Source organism: Drosophila ficusphila, unplaced genomic scaffold (genome assembly GCF_018152265.1).
Source record: "Drosophila ficusphila isolate 14025-0441.05 unplaced genomic scaffold, ASM1815226v1 contig_791, whole genome shotgun sequence".
NCBI classification, from domain to species: domain Eukaryota; kingdom Metazoa; phylum Arthropoda; class Insecta; order Diptera; family Drosophilidae; genus Drosophila; species Drosophila ficusphila.
The window spans coordinates 5,587,446-5,607,791 of record NW_025064737.1 but is presented as its reverse complement, the minus strand read 5'-3'; the positions used below and the strand labels follow the sequence as shown (position 1 = coordinate 5,607,791).

The 20,346-nt window shown below is 44.3% G+C and overlaps 9 protein-coding genes across 12 annotated transcripts; 3 read left to right on the top strand and 6 right to left on the bottom strand.

Annotated features, from left to right (window-relative positions):
* Window positions 1–1,408: 1,408 nt before the first annotated feature.
* Window positions 1,409–3,045, bottom strand: LOC108093352 (transcription factor A, mitochondrial). 3 transcript variants are annotated; one of them, XM_017193363.1, is made up of 3 exons: window positions 2,826–3,044; window positions 2,163–2,762; window positions 1,409–1,784 (listed from the first exon to the last, which is right to left on the bottom strand). In XM_017193363.1, exons 1-3 carry the CDS (start codon window positions 2,891–2,893, stop codon window positions 1,658–1,660), a joined length of 795 nt encoding a protein of 264 aa, XP_017048852.1. In that variant the 5' UTR covers window positions 2,894–3,044; the 3' UTR covers window positions 1,409–1,657. The 3 variants fall into 3 exon arrangements, with proteins under 3 accessions (XP_017048852.1, XP_017048853.1, XP_017048851.1); XM_017193364.1 differs by having other exon boundaries at window positions 2,163–2,741; XM_017193362.1 differs by having other exon boundaries at window positions 2,163–3,045.
* Window positions 3,046–3,086: 41 nt separating this feature from the next.
* Window positions 3,087–4,341, top strand: LOC108093353 (esterase CG5412). The gene is made up of 2 exons (XM_017193365.1): window positions 3,087–3,638; window positions 3,697–4,341. The coding sequence occupies exons 1-2, from the start codon at window positions 3,191–3,193 to the stop codon at window positions 4,086–4,088; spliced, it is 840 nt and encodes a 279-aa protein (XP_017048854.1). The 5' UTR covers window positions 3,087–3,190; the 3' UTR covers window positions 4,089–4,341.
* On the bottom strand, window positions 4,272–5,857 carry LOC108093354 (elongin-B). Its single transcript, XM_017193366.2, has 4 exons — window positions 5,478–5,857; window positions 5,182–5,275; window positions 4,962–5,106; window positions 4,272–4,843 (listed from the first exon to the last, which is right to left on the bottom strand). Exons 1-4 carry the CDS (start codon window positions 5,478–5,480, stop codon window positions 4,729–4,731), a joined length of 357 nt encoding a protein of 118 aa, XP_017048855.1. The 5' UTR covers window positions 5,481–5,857; the 3' UTR covers window positions 4,272–4,728.
* A 422-nt stretch (window positions 5,858–6,279) lies between these two features.
* Window positions 6,280–6,946, top strand: LOC108093293 (signal recognition particle 14 kDa protein). Its single transcript, XM_017193270.1, has 4 exons — window positions 6,280–6,382; window positions 6,439–6,511; window positions 6,579–6,679; window positions 6,735–6,946. Exons 1-4 carry the CDS (start codon window positions 6,359–6,361, stop codon window positions 6,864–6,866), a joined length of 330 nt encoding a protein of 109 aa, XP_017048759.1. The 5' UTR covers window positions 6,280–6,358; the 3' UTR covers window positions 6,867–6,946.
* LOC108093292 lies at window positions 6,919–7,739 on the bottom strand. Its single transcript, XM_017193269.1, has 3 exons — window positions 7,607–7,739; window positions 7,285–7,555; window positions 6,919–7,226 (listed from the first exon to the last, which is right to left on the bottom strand). The coding sequence occupies exons 1-3, from the start codon at window positions 7,673–7,675 to the stop codon at window positions 6,958–6,960; spliced, it is 609 nt and encodes a 202-aa protein (XP_017048758.1). The 5' UTR covers window positions 7,676–7,739; the 3' UTR covers window positions 6,919–6,957.
* A 558-nt stretch (window positions 7,740–8,297) lies between these two features.
* LOC108093318 lies at window positions 8,298–12,661 on the bottom strand. The gene is made up of 7 exons (XM_017193305.1): window positions 12,285–12,661; window positions 12,040–12,191; window positions 10,174–11,050; window positions 9,998–10,117; window positions 9,560–9,724; window positions 9,379–9,487; window positions 8,298–9,321 (listed from the first exon to the last, which is right to left on the bottom strand). The coding sequence occupies exons 1-7, from the start codon at window positions 12,328–12,330 to the stop codon at window positions 9,087–9,089; spliced, it is 1,704 nt and encodes a 567-aa protein (XP_017048794.1). The 5' UTR covers window positions 12,331–12,661; the 3' UTR covers window positions 8,298–9,086.
* Window positions 12,662–13,092: 431 nt separating this feature from the next.
* On the bottom strand, window positions 13,093–15,394 carry LOC108093320 (septin-2). Its single transcript, XM_017193308.2, has 2 exons — window positions 15,163–15,394; window positions 13,093–14,421 (listed from the first exon to the last, which is right to left on the bottom strand). Exons 1-2 carry the CDS (start codon window positions 15,308–15,310, stop codon window positions 13,310–13,312), a joined length of 1,260 nt encoding a protein of 419 aa, XP_017048797.1. The 5' UTR covers window positions 15,311–15,394; the 3' UTR covers window positions 13,093–13,309.
* Window positions 15,395–15,603: 209 nt separating this feature from the next.
* Window positions 15,604–17,930, top strand: LOC108093317 (signal recognition particle subunit SRP72). Its single transcript, XM_017193304.2, has 4 exons — window positions 15,604–15,833; window positions 15,893–16,929; window positions 16,994–17,676; window positions 17,737–17,930. Exons 1-4 carry the CDS (start codon window positions 15,722–15,724, stop codon window positions 17,864–17,866), a joined length of 1,962 nt encoding a protein of 653 aa, XP_017048793.2. The 5' UTR covers window positions 15,604–15,721; the 3' UTR covers window positions 17,867–17,930.
* A 202-nt stretch (window positions 17,931–18,132) lies between these two features.
* On the bottom strand, window positions 18,133–20,072 carry LOC108093319 (tRNA pseudouridine synthase A). Of its 2 annotated transcripts, none has more exons than XM_017193306.2 (4): window positions 19,885–20,072; window positions 19,339–19,824; window positions 18,801–19,077; window positions 18,133–18,735 (listed from the first exon to the last, which is right to left on the bottom strand). In XM_017193306.2, the coding sequence occupies exons 1-4, from the start codon at window positions 19,922–19,924 to the stop codon at window positions 18,210–18,212; spliced, it is 1,329 nt and encodes a 442-aa protein (XP_017048795.1). In that variant the 5' UTR covers window positions 19,925–20,072; the 3' UTR covers window positions 18,133–18,209. The 2 variants fall into 2 exon arrangements, with proteins under 2 accessions (XP_017048795.1, XP_017048796.1); XM_017193307.1 differs by having other exon boundaries at window positions 19,889–20,012.
* Window positions 20,073–20,346: the final 274 nt, after the last annotated feature.

Below are 20,346 nucleotides of genomic sequence, written 5' to 3'. Positions count from 1 at the left end.
AGATTCTTGCCCAAGAATGTGGCGGTCGTTGGCGTTTCAAAGTGTTTTTTGGCCAATGCCAGGCAAAGAAAAATTGTTGGGGTGAGCCAGCCGAGCCGACTGCATTGCCTCGAAATTAGGTGAAAACATTTTCAATTGTCTAGAGCGGAAAACCCAAGCGGCGTGACGAAAACTATGGAAATCTTTAAGTCATGATTCGGCTACCTGTCAGGGAATTGCTGGAAGGCATGGCCTCTCATTTTGCCTCCCGCTGGAAGACAGTCTACCTGAGATACCTGCGAATTCCAGAAAGCCGAAACTGTTTCCAAATCTACCAAAAGTGAAGTGAGAGTCGTTGGAAGGCAATACGAACAAAGGGACGGACTGCAAGATAAGGATTTAGAAGCAACTTCTAAATGTACCTCCACTGAAATTAAAAACAAGTGATATAAGTGATCTATAATAAACCTTTTGATAAATTTTTACCATTTTAAAAACCGGTAATCAAAAGGGCAAATCAGTTAATGTAGAATGAGCATACAACTAAGAGAAAATGGAATTAAAATATATTTTTATTTCTGAATACATTTATGATATCTCTTCGACTTAAAAAGACTGCATTTCTCAGACAGCAGTCAATTTATTTATAATTTATAAGCCATAGATTATGCAAATTCTTAGGCAAAGGTTTTTAACTCCAAGATGCGATTTTATGCCAATATGTATTAGATGGAGGAATAATTAAAATCTGTCATTGTTGAAAACCCGCTCAAACTACGTTGAACATTTTAAGGGGGCCATCGAAGTACATATATAATCCGTCCCTGATTAAACACTCGAACGGTTATCAACTGTGGCGGTCTGCCTTGTACGCCGAATTCTTCGACCTCAGCACTAAGTCGGATCGGAGAGATATAGAGAGGGAGAGCGGAAATATCATTCCAGTCGTCAGCATTCCAGCCCGACCAAACCTCAGCCGTATTCCGGCTTTGAAACGTGCGTTCATTTGCAAACTGAACCGAGAAGCGAGCGGTTGTGTCCGTCTCTTGGCCAAGACCACACTGTAGCACCAGTCCAAGTTTGACTGTACCAATCATAACCTTTTTGATCTGCGCATTTGAGGTGACAAATCTAACGCATATTTGTTTACCGTGATCTACGCAGAGAGATTAAAACTGTGTCGATTACCGTGTTAAATCAACTAAAAACCAGTGTGATATTAACCCCGTAAGACTCAGACACGTGTTGCCAAAGACCCATTCTTTGGTCAGCTCGCTTTGAACCCATCAACTGCCGATGCCACGTGTTTGCTCCATACGCAACGTGTTGGCAAAGGCAAGATATTTACAAAGGTTGTAGGTACTAAACTTTGAACTGGCTGCAATGAACACAAAGCCTTTCACTTCAATCAGTGGAAAATACACATAACTTCGTCAAAAACTAGCTTTATATTTAATGCTGGAACTATTTAGATGATCCAGAAAACTGAATATTTGTACCTTTCGTAAAACTAACTGCAGGAACAAGGGATTTTAAGTTAAACTTATGCGGGCTAGCATTTAATCTTTAATGCCTTAACCTTAACAATTTTTGATGAAGGAAGAAAAACGAAAAAACTGGATGATGTGTGAATTGCGAAGAGTTGTGATGGCGTAGGGCAATGGCCAAGCAGCTAGCACTATTTATCTTTGGCAGCTTGCGTCTTGCGGGTCTTTGGCTCCGGTGGATCAATCAGATTACCGTGGCGCACCACGTCGATATGGCCTAGGCGGATCATCTTCTCCTCCCAAATAGAAATCGCTTTTCTGTAAGACATGAAAATATAAATAGGTTATGGGTGGTTGAAGCAAACAGGCTAGGAAGTTTTTGATTTTTAGGCACACAACTTCATGAAGTTTGCATAATATCACGTTACACTACACAAAAAGAGTAATGTGGGCCGATAAAGCTCAACATTGGAATTTTTAAGAATGAAAAAATTAAAAAAAAAAAATCAAAACTCCGAAAAAGAAAAATTAATCTTACAGCGGAATAGTGAAATTGTTTTGGAATTAATTTTTGGATAGTGGTAGTTTAAAGTGAAATTGGTTTTGGTTATGGGATAATTTGACAACAAACTTCTAATAATTACGCTGCCTAAGAAAGAAACTACCTCCAAGAAATCCTATCCTTTAAACACGCACCTGTAGAGTTCCATCTCCTTGCGCGACTCCTGCATGTAGACCTCCTTCTCGGAGTCGGACAGGCGGGTCCACTTTGCCGTGGTCTTCTGGTGCCACTCGCGGTAGGTTTGCTTGTCACCCTGCGGCGTGTTGGTGCGTTCGCTGGCTATGAACCGCAGGAAGGCGGAGGCGGGCTTCTTGGGTCGCCCGAGCTCTTTAACCCGTTTACGGAGCTGCCTGCGCTCCTTGGCGTCCACGATGTCCTGCTTGAGCTGCTTGATCTCGGCCCGCTGTTCATCGGTGAGCGTAGCATCGTATTTGGTTCGCTGCTCCAGGTAGATCTGCTGGTCCCTTTTGAACTCTGCCTGCAGGCGCTCCTTTAGCTGGGCGTCAGCATCAGACCAGTTCTTGGAAAGCTGGCGCACGGCTTCGATGGTCGTTATTTTGGGATTGGCAGCCATCAGTTTGGGCCGCTGTTCGCGCATGAATCGAAAGTAGGGTGTCAGCGGTTTCTTGGGCCGCGGCGGTAGGCCCACCTGCTCCTCCAGCGTTTTCGACTGGACCGGCGCGGTGTTGCTGATGTTGGCGGCGGCCAAAGGTCTGTGGAGAGGTGCGAGGGGTCTGTGGTCGGTGTCATTGGCAGTAGATGGAGCACTGGGTTGCCGATCTTTGGCTACAACTTGCCTGACTTTGTTCATCAGCGAGCCGATAAGGCCGCCCCGCGAAGACAGCAGCGTGGTGGTGTAGATCATGGTCCCGATGGTTATCCTGCCTCTATAGATCGTAAATCCCGTTCAAAGATTCAATTATATCGAGTGGAAGAGCACGGAAAACTTGTTGCATTTACGGAAAATAAGTTTTACGTAAAAAATGCGGCATTCTTGTCGTAGAGGTGCCACCTGGTACGTTTATTTGGCTTCGAGCTGCCAGACGGTCGTGCGCTTTTGTTATCGATAGCGGACCGTCTCTATTAAGCCATAACCTTGATTATTATTTTTATTTGTTTCCTGCTTTAAAACCCAAAACATTAGATAAAACAGTTTGCAAACATGACCAACAATAATGCGACGGCGGAGGCAGCCAGCTCCAGTCGGGCTGGCGGCAGCAAACAGCAGCCAAAACTGGAAATCACCGAGAAAGTTCGTGTCCTATGCCTGCATGGATACCGCCAGAACGGGGAGGCCTTCAAAAGCAAGCTGGGATCTTTTCGCAAGTTCGCCTCCAAGTACGCTGAGTTTGTGTTTATCACGGCGCCGCACGTGGCCGCTGCCCTGGAGTCGGCGGCGGAGCCTGTGCCTGAGCAGAGAAGCTGGTGGGCGAATAAGGACGATGGAACCTTCAAGGGGACAAACAAGGGAGGGCCCGCCTTTGGCTTCCAGGAGAGCCTGCGCCTTGTCGAGGAGGCGTGGCGTACGCAGGGTCCATTTCAGGGACTGCTGGGCTTCTCACAGGGGGCCTGTTTCGTGGGCCTAATTTGCGGACTGGCCAAAAAGAAGTGTATGCCTTGAAAATGTTGATAACTCCAAGATCAATACAAATAACTAACTACTCACAGTGACCTCAATCCGGCCGGAGTTTGCGGTGCTCTCCTCTGGATTCTTGTCCGGCAGCTTGGTACACATGAGCGCCTACGAGGAGGCCATCACCATACCCACGCTGCACATCTACGGCCAGACAGATGAGATCATTCCCAAGGAGATGAGCGAATCCCTGGCTGCGCACTTCAAAAGCCCAGAGTTGCTGGAGCACAGTGGCGGGCACTACTTCCCGGCGACGGCGCAGCAAAAGCAGACGTTTATTAACTTCTTCCAGGACCGACTGCAGGAGTTCTTGGAGCACCAGGAGCTGCAGCAGAGCGGCAATGCCTCATTCGTGGACAGCGGAGCGGAGGACGACAACGACGCCGAAGTGGCCGCAATGACGGCCGAGCTGGACGAGAGTGATTAGCCGGTGGACGGGGGTTTTTTCGTTGGTTTTTAATAATAATTAAATCTTATTATTACAAAAATAATGATTTGATTATAAATTATAATATAATTAGATCCCAATATTCTTGAAATATTCCCTCTGCTTACGAAGGATCAAGCGGATCGGGTATTGAAATTGCTGCACGTTCGCTCAGTTCGCACATTTACTTTTTATGACTTTGTGTATTTTCTCAACAAATTCGTATAAATTCCATTAAAAAGAAACAAAACAAGTGGGGGGTTGGGTGTGTAAAGTTAAAGCCGAATATTATAAATCCCATTCCAAAGTACAATTTTGTGTTGGAACCGTAGTGAATTGTTCCTTGCTATAAACAACGAAAAATGCATATTTAGCTATTGCGGCTGCGACTGCAGTTGTTGCTTTTTGACCAGGCAGGGAGTTTGCGAATCGCAGACAGATCTCCCTTTTCCGTCCGGATTTTCGTACGTTTCGTTTGCGGGGGACAAAGCGAGCGACAGTAGTTAAGAGTCTCTGGATTTAGCGAATTTAGTTTGTCTCGTTTTGTTGCAGCTGCTGCTGCTGCTGCTTTTGATGATGTGTTTGCTGCTGTTTTGTTGTTCTCGTAGGGGTGATTGACTGACTGACTGCTGCTGCTGCTTTATGCAACCTGCTCCTGTCCGTTCGAGGCCTCTTGGTTTTTCATCACTTCGGGTAAGTCTGGTGGTGCCGAGTAGGGCGTCATATCCAGTGTCTCAAAGTCGCCCAGTTCGTTCCTAAACATAAAAAAAGGGGGAATAAAGTTTCTGTAAGCCCGTTGTAAGCAGTACACGTGCTGCTCGCCCGCCTTGTCCGCTAGATAACCCGCAGGCGGCTTATCAGCGAATCGCTCACCTGAATGTCAAGCCCAGCTGCGCCGGAGCCTGCGCCTTGGCCGTGGACACCGTCACGCCGTAGTCCTGCAACGTGCTCTCGTCGTCCATGACGTCGTTGTCCTGATTGTATAACCGCTGGTCCACCGGCTGCACCTTTAGTATGCCTACGAGTGCGTGGGAAATGGTCAGTCATGGAGTTACCCAATAATTCGGTTCTATAAATAGAAGACAACACTCACCCTCAATCATTCGTTTCAGCTCGGCCACCGTTGTGTTTTCCTTGGCGTCCGTGAAGATGGTGGTCTTCTGCCGCCTGATCATGAGGAACACGTCCTGGAAAAGAGAGCGGGTAAAGTGTTTTTAGGTGCTCGTTTTGATTCGGTCAAAGTTCAGTGGCTGCTTTTCAGTGTGTCATGCATGTCGACACAGGAAACAAATAGGCGATATGAACAGATGGCGAGGGTGTGTTACTCAGACACGAATTCTTAGGACGCACTGCACCATGGTTGCCAATAAAACTGGACGATCCACTCACCATGTTGCGGAGTTTGTGGCGCTGACTACGGGGCTGCGACGGCTTGTTTGAGGCGCGTTTACCAGGTTGCTAGAAGATCGATGCTAATCCAAAAACTGACGGCGTGGGCGGCGCTTCCTTTGGCGGTCGCGGGCGTTCGTTTCGATCGGCTGGAATTTTCCTATTTCGCTTGCTGGGCGCTTCTTTTTTCCTGCTGTCCCGCTCGACTGGAGTTGGGGGCGGGCGCGGGTGGGCGTGGCGTGCGGCTCGCGGTACGGCGTGTATGTGAGTGAGTGTGTGTTTGTGCAACAGCTTCCTCAGTTGCCCCGCACTTGTACGTTTTCGTAGTTTTACGATTTTTTATAGCCTTTTTCTGCTGCTTTCTCAACCAATTAGAGCTGTCAAACCATCGATAGTACTATCGATAGTACCGATAGTTGAGGCTCAGCCACCACCATCTGGATTTAAGCGCTGTCGCGATATTTTTAAAGTATTTATATTTATTTGTTTCAAACAATGTAACAGAACCACGACATGAAACGTATTGTTTTTAATTAAATTTTAACCATGACTTATTTTTTTTTTGGGGTAAATGCTGAAAAAAGGCTTAACCCGGGTCAGTTGACTTTTGATTTTTTTTTGCGATAAAAAAAGGGAAAATATAACGATTAGGGCGCCCTTTTTAGAACCTTTTAGGTTAAAAGTGTTAGTTTCGTAGTTTTAAAAACACACATATATTTTGATTATAAGCTAAAATGAATAAATAAGTCCTTATACATTTTTAATATACATTTGTAGCTACAAAACAAGAGCTTGTGCAGCCCTGGCGAGTTCTACCTAAAAAATCCCGGGTCATCTGTCAGTGTCACTTTTCTCGTTTCGCCTGTTTTATTTGCCACGAAATGGTTTTGCTGGACAACTCGAACGTAAATAAATTAATAACTATTCAAACAAATGACTATATATTGGTATTTATTTGCAGTTTATCCTGCGTCTGGAGAAGATCGCGAATGCGGCCAAGAAAGACTCCTCCTTCACGTTGACATTCAAACGCTGTAAGTAGTGGCCCCAAAAAACATGGTATTGTGGATTAACAAATGATTTTGAATTAACAATCCTTAGATGATGGCCACGATAAACCCGTGCCTAGAGCAGGACGGCCTCCGCTACCCAAACCGGAAACCTACATGTGCCTGATTCGAGCCCAGTCGAAATCGCAAAAGGTGAGGTTGGTCTAACTTCCTCCGAACATTTTTTTAAATACTAAATTTCCGGCAGATATCCACCGTTGTGAAGCAGGAGGATGTGCCCGCCATGATGAGCATGTACTCGCAGTTTATGAAGAGCAAAATGGATGGTCTTAAGCGGGTGAAGAAGGTGAAAAGCAAGGCCAAGGCGACAAAGGGTTAGTCGGGGAGTGTAGGTCTTAGCTAGATTTATGTGACTGTTAAAAGATCTTTCGTTTTAAATGCATCATTTTCTACCATAAACTTTGTTTTATTTATATTTTATATATGTCTTGAATCCGCCGCAAGTCCTGTAGCCACTTGGGTAATTTGCCCCCTCTCAACCCGTAAATGAACTTTGGCTTTATGAGGTGCACCAAGCTGTATATGTCTTCATTCAAATCGTTCTCATCCAGTGTCTCTTCGTCTATGTAAAGGACATCGATTCCAAGGCCAAGGCCATTGCGAAAGAAATCATGGGCCTTGGGCAAAAAGTCCAGATAGCCGGACAGCCGATCCACAATTACATATCTTGTTAGTCCATCTGCAAATGGACTTTGTTAGTTTCACAGCAGTTATTAGGGCATGTGGCGAATACCAACTTTCAATATAGTATAATATCGATTCCAACTCATTTTTGTTTTTTCCCGCCGGTATCAATGTAATCGTGATCACGGTTCCATTGTTGTCTATTTGGGTGGGTTCATTTGGTCTTATATAAATGTATTTACACTTCTCTGAGTAGTTATTGCCTTCGCCCTGAAATTTAAGTCGAAGTATGTCCTGTTCAGATCCTATGACGCATCCGGACCAATTTTCTGGAACTACATGATCCTTGTAGGCGGCTGATGAGATGAGCAAAGCTCCACGGTGCTGGAAATTGGAGAACATTTTAAACTCTCCCAATGTAATTATATTACGCACCTCTTCGTAAGAATTATACTTGACCCCTTTCTGCAGAATGAAAGGCTGACCAATTTCATTTAAAAACATTATTGTAAGTTATCCGCCAAACGTCTCGGAAAATCTTACGATGATACCAACGGGTGCTAACGGGAAAAATACCAAAATACGGAAAAATCAATTCGCCGCTTGAGAGTTTTTCGCCGTGCTTTTGGTTTCCGATTGTAGCGCCAAATTTAACTGGTGATAAATAATTGCGGAATCCTTTAAATACAGATTTATTTTAAACTAACTCACAATTGTCTCAATATTTTAAGACTTATTTTGCAGCTTAGAAAATTTAAATTTAAAAAAAAGCGAAATCGAGTAAAATCCGCTACTGTCAAAAAAATATAAAAAATAAGCCATTTTCTAAAATGTATTTTATCTGGGACGTCTTCAAATTTTCATATATTGACCACAGTCTAGGATGGCTTGGGGAAGATGATGCATCCCGGGAACTTCAACAAAGAAACGAGATTTTCAGACCGTTTGACGGAAGACTCCTTAGTCCAAAAAATAACCCAGGAAATTCTCAACTCTAGGTATATGTAGAGGATTCCCCGAAAATGCTTTATTACTTGCGAATAAGCTTCAGGAATCCCTACTTACCTGATCCAGTTAATGGTGCCAACCTTTTCCCAATAGCGAAAAAATAAAAAAACAACACGAATTAGCTTTATAAGTATATGGTTTTCTTTAAACGTTTTGTTTTAGTTAAACATACATACTGTTTGTTCTATATCTATCACAATGAATATTTGTGTCGCGTGTATTTCAGTGTGAGATGCGTTTGTCTTTGTGAGCGAATTTTGATCTCGATGTAATGGAAACAATCAGATACACTTTTGTTAGCATATAACTCGCTACAAACAGCTCTTTACGCATAAGTGTAAATTTTACCAGATTTCTTTTTGCTTTTGGAACAAAGACAGTCTTTAACAATATCCGTAAGGGTTTGCAGTTGCCTTCCCGAACCGTGCTGCACGCCCGATATTACGATTTAAATGTTTGCTTTTTACTCGACATTTGGCCATTTATGAGCAAGTGTGTGCGTAGGTGATGGACAGAGATGATTACAATGAAAACGTAAGTGTAAGAGATAAAGTATATGGAAACGTAAAAAAGATTCTATCATCTCTATTCATGTACAACTGGGGTGGTGATCCCAAGGTGCTGGTGTACAACAAGAAAATGACTAAAGCACATGAGAGTGCACGTACAAATAATAACAAATAACTATCACACCTGATCCCGCTTTCGAGTCCGATCTCTTGACGGTGATTGCCTTGGATTTTAAACCAAAAGTTTGGTTTAAACAATACAATTTCACAGAACAATTGCGTTTTCAGAAAATTTGAAGGGATTTTGGGCCAGGTTTTCTCATAACTTAAGCGCCGAAATTAAATTTAAATGGTTAATTTGCATAGGTAACAATATTCCAACGGAATCCCTCGGGGACCTAGTTGAATGTGTTGTAGCGCAGGTTGCTATCGACGTCGCCCACATTGCCGGCGAATCCCGGGCTGGGCTGCTCGTCCGCCATGAGATCTGCGCTGGACTGCGAATGACGACGCTGACCCGGCCACGTCCAGGCATCCCGGATGCTATCGATCAGACGCTGAGAGAACGTCTTGTACTCCATGTCAACTGACTGAGTATCGCCGAAATTAAAATCAGCCACTTCAACAGTAAAGCTGTGGAGAAGAACAGATTGTAGAAGGTATTTGCTACATCAAATCCCGAGTTCTCACCGATTGCCACGCTGAATATAAAAGGCCACTCCAAAAACTACCAGAATTACGGCCACGAGTGTGCAAGTTACAGGTACAACTACGACTGAAAGCTGAGACTGACGCTGGGCTGCAAGTAAAGTAAATAGTTAAATATTAAACAAACATTGATTAGGCTCCGATAAAAAATATTTTTCCTCACCTTCATACATGTTAATGGTGACCTGATTGAGTGTCTGGGAGACCTCATTGCGGATGAAGAACAAAATCGTCTTGCTTTCGCTGAAGTAGCGCTTGTACACATATGAGCAATTTTCGAGTGGCTCAAAATGATCGCATGTCTCATTGCCTGTCGAATTGTAGGGCGCTGGAAGGAGAAAATAAATATTATTACTAATTACTATAGATAAACATGAACATTACAGTACTAACGTAGTTATAACAACCTTTACGTTTGAGATACATTTTAGCATGGGCTCAAATAATGTTTAAATTTATAATATTAACTTTGGCGGCCGTTGTTATAAAAATATACATTAAATAAGAAGCTCTTAAAAATTTCAAAAATCTTAGGACAACAATTTTGATATTGAACCCTGCTAAATTAGTAAAATAATGTATGCTTGCAGTGTCGACTCACCCGTATAAACTAGACTGCAAAGCTTAAACGGTGGCGATCCCTTGCAGTTGACATTGAGCTGAAGCATCTCCCAGTGCTGCAACCAATTCTTGCCCGTAGTACCGAAACCGCTGACGGGATCTGTGAGAGGATAGTTTAGTAACTGAAAAATCTTCCTTAAACAAGGATTAGCTCACCCTTGGACACAACGCGGTGTTGGAAGTAGCCGTAGATCTGCTTCGGATCCTGGGCCACAAACTTTTTGCTCACGCAATCGAAGGGCGGCTGGCTGCCGGGCAGCACAGTCAAATTGGACAGCCTCTGCACACCCAGCGGATTGACCAGTGCCACAGACACGTTTCCATCGGAGTTCTTCTGCTGTTTCAGAGCGCTGGTTAGATTGATGCCCAGCATCGCGGCATTGGCGTGCATGGCCTGGATTAAATCTCGTTTGGAACGAGCTGGCGGCTTTGGCGTTGTGGATGTCGTACTTGTAGAAGCTGTTGTGGTTTTTGGAGTGGTGGTTGTTGTGGCAGGTGTTGTTGAAGTTGATGTTGTTGTGGCGGGAGTTGTTGTCGTCGTTGTTGTTGTCGTGGTAGTTGTAGTGGTAGTAGTTGTTGTCGTTGTGGTCGTGGTTGAGGGCGTTGGCTCCGGCGGTGCCTCCAACGAGGCCACTACTAGAGCCTCAACGTCATAGTATTGCTCAGCTTTCGGATATGTGGCCTGATAGTCCAGGGCACTAGACATGCCGAGATATGTACAGTTTTGAAACCAATACGTCCGGATGTAATAGCCCTTTGTTCGCAGAAACGCCAGATCCGCCTCGCTTAGCGATATACTATGATTCACCGCCTCCTGCGTGGACACAAACTCATGCGGTCGCGTTACATTGTTTTGAATTAAATCCAAACTTCCACCCAACAAGTTATCTAGCTTTATTTCTTGCTGGGCCTTGGCAATAGTGACCCAAAAAATGAAGATCTTTTCCACCTCGACTTTAAGGGTATGCGTCGAGGGTTGGTCCTGCGTGTAGACCACGGTCCAATTGCTGGTGGTATTGGTAGTTTCAATCACCTGCAGACACAAAGGCAATTGATTAATATAATTGCTAGCAGTTTAAAACTAATTCTACATGCAAATTTTTCTACAATAGTAACCAACAAATGCCGCTGATACGGCCACGTACCAGGCACAATCGGGAAAACTGTCGCTGAATAGTAATTGCGTAAAATAAGCTTTTAAACGCAGTGACGCCATAACAATTGACGCCGCATGGCTGAGATTAAAACTGGAAAAGTGCGCGTCTGTTTGCAATTCTGAACATAGGCTTAGAGCAGTATTTTCCTAAGTGTGGGTCGCGGGTAGATTTTGGGTGGGTTCTAAGTGTCGTATAGATCTTGCAATTTTTCGTATAGATGAGTCGCGGTCCCGGCAAATTTGGGAAAAATTGGCTTAGAGTATTGAAAATATGTATCTTCCGTTTAGCAAAGCCTTTCAATCGAAACGGAAAGTGTTTTTTGGAAAAAGATTTTTCGTTTTAGTTTACCGAGTAAACTTAAGTTTAGAAAATTTGCATTATCAGATATGAACTAAATTTAAATCTGATTCCGACGAAGTAACGCTATCTGAATCTTATTAAAATATTATTATTAAGAGATTGGGAAAGAGTGAAGAGTCAAAATGAAAAAAAAAACACAATTAAATGTGGTAAATCAGACATTGCATTAAAATTTATCGTTATCTGATAGCTTTATCTGTAAATCTTCAAAGAAGCTTCGCTTCAACCGATAACGCAAAACGTTGGGATATTTGCTGGGGAAAGATATTGCGACTGTTATGAATTCCTCTTTGCGTTAAGTACTGCATTGGAGAGGGTGAAGCACCTGAAACAGCTTTCCTGACCAGTTTTATGAGCCAGTTTAATGGGCGTAGACCGTAAACTCTGGCCTGATAGACTTGCTTGCATTTGCATTTGCAGGCCATTAGTCATTTCACCCTTCTCGAAAAGCTTTCGTTCTTTGTCTGATCACGTTCTGGAGGGGATCGTAGTGCGGAATCGTTACCTTCTTATGGCCAGCACTGTCGCTCCAGGTGAATTTGTAGGAGGATCCCTTCGCAGCTGGTCTTCCATCATCAAGTAGTTGGGCGGAGACATTGATTGAGGATCCGATGAGTGCCTGACTGGGGGCCGTAATTAGGACCGTATAGCAGGTGACTGGAATAAAAAAAAAGTAATTAATTTTGACCCCTTTTCGATGCTTATTGATTTCACTATTACAACCATTATTCCATTATTCTTTAACCATACCTGACTGCAAAAGAGCGTAGAAAACCAGTGACGATATCAGCGACATGTTCGCCAGACCGATCGGAATTTCCCGTCCACTCGATGCTTATTATGGAAAATTCCCCGACTTCCCCCCTTTCACCATTAAATCCCCACTTCGAGCAACAAACAAAATTTATAACGAAAAAAACAAACACAAAGGGGTGTCTCACTTGTTCTCACTTTTGCACCCGCGCTCACGACCTATTAGCTAAGTTGAACACGGTTAATTGCTTTCGTTTGGATTTCAAGCACTGCTCTCTACTAATTTCGCTGTGCCGATTCTATTATTGCGTTTTTAATTTGTTCTACAATTTTTGCAGGCTGCAGTGGATGAGTAGCAAATTAGTGTGGCCAGGTGGCCAGACAGAAACAGTCATAAAATGGGCTTACTGCCTGTGATTATTCCGGCTTTTGCTGAATTCAAAAAGAGAGTTATAATGCACGACAAAATCTCAATAACTACATTAGCTTTTAAAAATTGATTAATTGATTAAACGTGTGTCATTTTAACACAACAATTTACACAAAAAGTATCAATCAAATTCGACTTAAAAATTGTATGTTTTATGAAACCTGGTTTGTTTTACCATTTTTAAAGACTTCAACTGTATCACAAACATTTAAATTTTTTTATTAAATTGGTAAGGTTGATATTACATATTTAGCTAAAATCAATCAACCAAGAATATGGAAACGGAATCCAGGATTCAAAATTTGGTAGGTATAAAAAAAGTTAATTTTCGAACAATAAAAAAATATACAATAAAAACCCCACAAAACTCATTAATTTACTTTGTTAAAATACTAAGTTCGATTTATTCGTTAGTTGTAAATACATAATCATATATGTCTGCGTACATATGCGTGTAGTTGTGTATATGTTAATATTTGAAGTAAACTTAATAGTACAAATGAAAGACAACGAGATGAGAAAGCAATAATTACTTTGGGATAAGCGAACCGCACAGAATTCTCAATACATTGCTCGGCGGCGACGCCGGCTCCTACTTCTTCTTATTTTTGCCGAGGGTGAGCGTATGGTGGGCAGTGGCCAGCTGCTGCTTGCGCCGCTGGAAGTCGAGGTAGTCCTCCTCGAGCGCCTTGCGCGACTCCTCTAGCTTGCGCTTCTCCTCTGCGTGGTCTCGCTTCAGCTTTTCGAACTTGGCATGCAGGTCCTTCTCGCTCTCCTTCAGTTCGGCCTCCTTCTCCTTCACCCGCTGCACAAACATCTGACGCACCTCTTCCTCCTTGGACTGCAGCTCAGCCAAATGGTTTGAGCGCTTGGCCTCAAACGTCTGCTGGAACGAGATCGGTTTGTTGTCGCTGTCCACGTCGCTGAAGCCCATCTGCTCGAGTCGCTTCTGCCGGTAGAGCTCATAGTGCCGCGTGTGCGTTTTCTCGCGCATATCCTCCATGTTGGTGCGAATGAGCATTTCACGCAGCTTTACAAAGTCACAGTGCGTCTCGTTCTCCACCTGGACCGTGCCCCAAGGATACTGGCGAGCGCGGATGAGTTTGTTGCCCACCTTAATGAACTCCGTGCTGCCGACCACGGCAAAGGGAATGTGCGAGTTCATGCTGGTGTTCGTCTCGGCCACCGTCTCATCGTCGGTGGGGAACTGATAGATGTGCACTCCGTTGGTATTCAGTTCTTGTATGATCTTCGCCTTAAACCGCTGCAGCTCCACCTTGGAAATGGTGTCGGCCTTGGCAATCACTGGAATGATGTTCACCTTGCTGTCCAGCTTCTTCATGCACACCAGGTCCAGTGACTTAAGCCCGTGCCCGGTGGGGCAGATAAAGTACAGGCAGATGTGGATGCGGCTGTCATGGCATGTGACCAGAGATCGCTTGATCTTCAGCTCCTCTTGTAGATAGTTCTCGAACTGGGCGTCGATGTAGTCGACCACCGCCTTAAACGAGTCGTCCTTATTGATCTGATCGCCATAGCCAACCGTGTCGCAAATGGTAAGCTTGAGCCGCACGTTGCTCTCCTGCAGCTCATAGGTGTGGGCCTTCAACTTGACGCTGGGCAAAGTGTGGGGACTCGGCGTGGACTCGAAACTGGTGTTGAAAAGCGTGTCCATCAAAGTGGACTTGCCCAATCCGGTCTCGCCTGCAAAGAGGAAAGATTGAGGGTCAGAATGGTGTCAGCTTAGGGGGAATCATCGCCCTAGTGGGCTCAATTGGCGATAAAAGCTACGGCATTGGTGTCAGGGTGAAATTGTAGAAAGCAGTGGGGGAAATCGATTGCCGGCCACTCTGCATACTAATCGTAGCTGGGCGTCTGGTCGAGGCATTTCAATTGTTTACCCGCATATATGTAGGTGATTCACTTTATCTGAGCAATGCACTCCAATATGAGACACTTAAGTACATACCACAGCGGTGGTCAATGTGAGAAGACTAAGATTTTCAAATGAAAATTGTTGTATATCCACATTTTTTAACTTGTAATGGCATATCAATTTTTAAAAATATGTATTTTTTTAAAGAAAGATGTCAATAACATAGGTAGCAGCATTTCCAGGTCAATTTCAAAGAATTACGATAAACAACTTGAGAAAGCAGGTGAATATTGTTTCTTACAGTTGAGAAGTTCTTTATGTTTGCAAACTGATAACTACACAATTTGACTCTGCTTATAAACTCGTTACAATATAAATAAGTTAACACGCTTAAGCTTCACCAGAAAATAGGTTTAGGACAAACTTTAAGTCATATAATTTTTTAAAGGTTTCGGAAAATTCAGTGCTATTGTATTGGCCACCACTGTTTTTACATGCAGGCAAAACTTCGGTTGATTCACTGTGCCGCATACACACTCATACACAGAAATTGCACTCGATATACACACCTATACACATGACGTTAAAGACGAATCCATTCTGGACACTCTTGTTGACCAATTGGTCCGGCAAGCTGTCGAATCCCACATGACCGGACTGCTTTAGATTTCGGAGATGCACCTCCTTCTTGTTGACGAAATCTACCTCGGCAGACATTTTCCAAAAAATCTAATCCAGGCACAGAGTGGATCAAAAGTATCGCGCAAGGCGTCGCCAATGAAGCTGGAATAGTGTGACCAATTGTGTGGCTGATAAAAATACCAGAGGCTCAGAATAGAGTTTTACATTAAAAGTATGTCGAAAAAGATTAAAATTAAGAATTAACATCAATTGATTCATAAGTAATTCAATTATTGTAAAAAATACAAGTAAAAATATACAAAATAAAAAAATGTTTGAAAAGTCCCCGCGATCCGGTTCTTATTGAGTTGACATAACCACCCTTCTGGCAACGCCGAGTTGCTGATGTGTCTACAACTGTCAAAAGTTGCATGTTAATTCAGAGGCGAAAGTTGAAGTCCGTAAAATAAAGATATTTCATCCTCTATTGACCGCTAAACAAACAGGATGTCAAAGGACGCCAATCCCAAGGAGGCGTTGATCAAGGCGGCCTACGCCGACGTGCACAAGTTCGGCAATAATCGCGAGTTCGACAAGGCAGTCAAGGCAGTGAACCGCAGTAAGTGATGGGACACACTACCCAGTCACTCCAAGTTAACTCAATGTCATATTTCTTAGTTTTGGGAGTGGCTCCCGATGACCCCACGGCCCTTCACTGCAAGGTGGTATGCCTGGTGCAGCTGTCCAAGTTCGAAGAGGCCTACAAGTTCATCGAGAAGAACCGCCTGACTTCGCTGTCATTCGAGAAAGCCTACTGCGAGTACCGTCTGAACAAGCAGCAGCAGGCACTGAAGACTATCGACGACACGGGCCTACAACCTTTGCCGCCGAACCTAAAGGAGCTGCGTACCCAGGTACTGTATCGCCTGGAGCGGTACGATGAGTGCCTGGATGCCTATCGTGACATCATCAAGAACACCAGCGATGAATACGAGGACGAGCGGCGGACCAATCTCAGCGCAGTTGCTGCCAACCTGGCCGTCGACCAAGCCAAGGAGGTGCCCCAGGTGCCGGAGGACACCTATGAGCAATACTTCAACAGCGCCTGCATTCAGGCCAATCGCCAGAAATACGCCGAGGCGGAGCGCAAGTTGCGCACTAGCGAAAAGCTCTGTCGCGAGTTCCTCGAGGAGGAGGGAGCCTCCGAGGAGGAAATCCAAGAGGAGGTGGACGTTATACGCGTCCAGCTCGCCTACGTACTGCAGCTGCAGGGCAAGACCAAGGAGGCGGGCACCATCTACGCGGACTGCCTTCGCCACAAGCCCAAGGACGCAGCTCTGGTGGCCGTGGCCAGCAACAACTCGGTGGTGATCAACAAGGACCAGAACGTGTTCGACTCCAAGAAGAAGATCCGTGCCGCTTTGGCCGATGCGTGTGAACCCAAGTTGACCTCTCGCCAGAAGCAAGTCATCGCTCTCAACAACTGTTTGCTGGCTTTATACACCAATGCCGGCGATCAGGTGCAGCAAATCAGTCAGAAGTTGGCCACAAGCTACCCACAGGTAGAGTTCGAGGCACTGCTCATTCGCTGCAGCCAGTTAGCCAAGGATCGCAAGCACAAGGAAGCCATTGAGCAGCTCCAGAAGTTTGCAGCCTCCCACAAATCCCATGCTTTTATCAGCAAGTTTGCCGTAATTCAGCTGCAATTGCTACAGGTAAAGTCAATCTTTAAGGGAGGGATTTATATTGAAGTCTTACCATCTTTCCATTTTCCTTCAGGGCAACCGCAAGGATGCCATTGAGACACTTCTGTCTTTGGGTGAGGCCAAGTACAAACCTGGTATTGTCTCGGCTCTTGTGTCCCTTTACTTGGGCACGGACAACAAGACAGCTGCTTCGGCGCTGCTCAAATCCGCCGTCGACTGGTACAAGAAGAACAACGTGAGCAGTGGCGATCTGTCGGACATGTGGCGCCAGGCAGCCGAGTTCCATTTGCGCGGGGGCGCCTCTGAAACGGCAGCCAGCTCGCTGGAGGAGCTGCTTAAGCTGAACCCCAACGACACCAAGGTTCTGGCCCAGCTGGTCATCGCCTATGCTCAGTTCCAGCCAAAGCGGGCACTCGAGCTCAGCAGAAAACTGCCCAAATTGGAGACACTGACCACGGCTTCCGAAATTGATGCACTCGAGGCGGCTAACTGGGTGATGTCTGCCAAGGCGGCCAAGAAATCTGCCAATGCCAAGATCGAACCCTCACCAAGCACTCCCGTGGAGAAGAGAAAGAACCATAACAGGAAACGCAAGGGCAAGCTGCCCAAGAACTACAATGCCGAAGTGGCTCCCGATCCGGAGCGGTGGTTGCCCAAATACGAGCGCACTGGCTTCCGGAAGAAACGAGGCGGAGCGCGAGGCAAGGACGTGATCAAGGGGTCCCAGGGCATGTCCTCAGGAGCAGCCGATCAATAGTAAGTTTTTCGAGATGGCTAACCGGTAGATAGCTTTTCTAATTAAACATACCTTCACAGCGATATGTCCAACCGCGTCAATCTAAGCAAGAACTCCCCAGCCACGCCCGTTTACCAGGAGACAACCCCAGGACCTAGGCAACAGCACCGCAAGGGTGGCCACAAAAAAAAGAAGGGCGGTCGTTTCTAGGTTAAAACTGACTATAAAAAATGCCTTTATACTGTCAAACGATAATTAAACAAACAGCATGTTATCTTATTGTTTAATACTTGAAATTTAGGTTGGGCTATGATTAGTGGAAAACAATAATGAATTAATATTTAACCTAGATATCAAAGTAATTACAATTGTTAAATAACATATCTTCCGTCTAAAACTTTAGTACAACCATTTGTACCAACAAATCCTAATCCCGGATAAAACAATATTTTTTTTTTATTAAAAAACATTGTAAGTGCTTGCTATTTTAAAGTCCAATTTCAACTTATAAAATCATTTATTGGCTTTATAAAAAAATGCCCATCCAATACGCTCATTCCTCGTCGTCATCATCCCCATCCTTGCCCTTTTTTCCATCCGTAGGAGCTGGAGGAGCGTCATCCTTTCGCGTATCGTACGAGTGGTAATGCAATGTTCCTATCCAATCGAGCATATTACGCTGCTCGGCCTCCGTCTTGTAGATTTGGCTAAAGATCTCGCGTTCGATGAATTCCTGCACTTGCGTTTCTTGTGCCTGCCACGTCAGTGGGTTATGGATGCCATCCTTGCCGTAGCGATCGTTGTAGCGCTCGTAATGTACCGTGTCCAGCACCAGACCCAATCCAGGAGCCATTGGCAGGTCAAGGCGCTCCTCCGTCAGTGCCCGCTCTAAACTCGTCGTCGTTGTGTTGCCCCTTACAATAGCAATGGCCAGACCCACCATCTTTCGGATCTGATGCAGCATAAAACTCTGACCTTTGACCTTCAAAGTGACGAACTCAATTCCCTGAGGGCTCTGGAATGGATCGCTGCTGGTGAAGGACATGATAAAGCGCTTGGACGAGGGATCCAGAAAGTTTCTACAGGGCCAGAAAATAAAAATTATTAGATAAACTAATTAACTGTATAACCTTTTTTAATTTACTTCTTGCTAGTAAAGTTGTGAAAGTTCTTTGTGCCCTCGTAAAGCTTCAGGGTGTTCCTAACTTTCTCCAGCAGCTCTGGTGAAATGCGAAAAGTGTCGTGCAAGTCCTCAATTTTTTCTTCGCAGGATGCAAAGGCCATTGTCGGCAATGTATAGGTGTATGTCCGGGCGTTGCACTGATCCTTGGCATTAAAGCCCTTGGTCACGCGCTCCACTCCAAAAAGTCGTATCTGCTCGGGCAGATCGGCATTGAAGGCCTCCAAGTCCAGTTCCTCGGCTGGAAATATAGTATATGGAAAGAGATATGATTTTTAAAGTACTTATTATTTATAAAGAGAATATGAGATATCAGACTTCTGGTTAGAACATTTAAAGATTATTATGTTCTAACAATACTATTTTTATTTTTAAAGAAACATTCTATGCTTCGAAAAACCTACAAAACGTAAAGGTTTTCAAAAATGTAATGATTTTAAATAATCTTGATCCATTTTATAACAGAAAAAGTTTCAAAGCGGAATAGATCCCTGAGACTTACGCAGCTTGACGGAGCACACCTGGCGGGCAGCAGAGACGCCCTTGTCCGTGCGGGCTGCTCGCTGAAAGCAGGCGATCTGCACCTGCTCGAAGCTGTCCTCCGTTATCCACTTGTGCTTGAGCATTGCCTTAAATAGCTCCTCCTCGATGGTCTGCATGCCAGGATTGCGCTGCATCCCGTAGTAGTTGGCCCCGCAGTAGCTTAGTAAAATGGCGCTCTTCTTACGCTTGATGCGATCGGCAGGATCGAAAGGCGCCCGTTTAACGCCGTTAGCTGCATCCTGCTCGTCCTGAGCTTTCCAGTCAACCCACTTTTTTCGCTTCAGATTTCTTTTGATGCGATTTGTGTCCTTAACAGCCTCATCTTCTAAGTTTTTGGCCACCTTGCGGGCTTCCTTCTCCAGCTCCAATTTGTCCAGAGCCTCTGACATAGCAGCAGCGAAGGATTTGTTGCGACACCAGGGATTTACGATTGATTTCAGGCGTACTATTAGGCGTAAAGACTCTTCTTAGATTCAGATAAGATACTAAAGTGATATTAATTAACCTGCCTTGGCGTAACTATTTAATAGCTGGCTTAAAAACATTTAATAAACAATTCTGGACTCGAAGAGGAGGAATTTCCACACGTGTTTCTTCTTCTTCTTGCTTTGGTACTGATCAGCTGTTTAACGCAAACACCGGGTATTTTATTTTTTTTAATTTTGTTTTTGCATATGCATTTACATTTTAATTATAATTAAATTGAGTTTATCATTATTAAAAAGTTTATTAAATGCAAGCTTAATTTATTTATTAATGTGAGACAGTGTGGCCGCAAATTGGGCGCCAAACAGAACGTAACGTAACGGGTTTACAGAACAGACTTCGAACTACGCACCTCCAGATAAACAACTAAAATGTTGTGAAACACTTAAAAAACATAAAGTAAAATCGAAACTAGCCAAAATAAATTAAATAAATAGCAATGTTAGGGAATCCTCCTAATTATCTCAATTAGAGCTCTGCC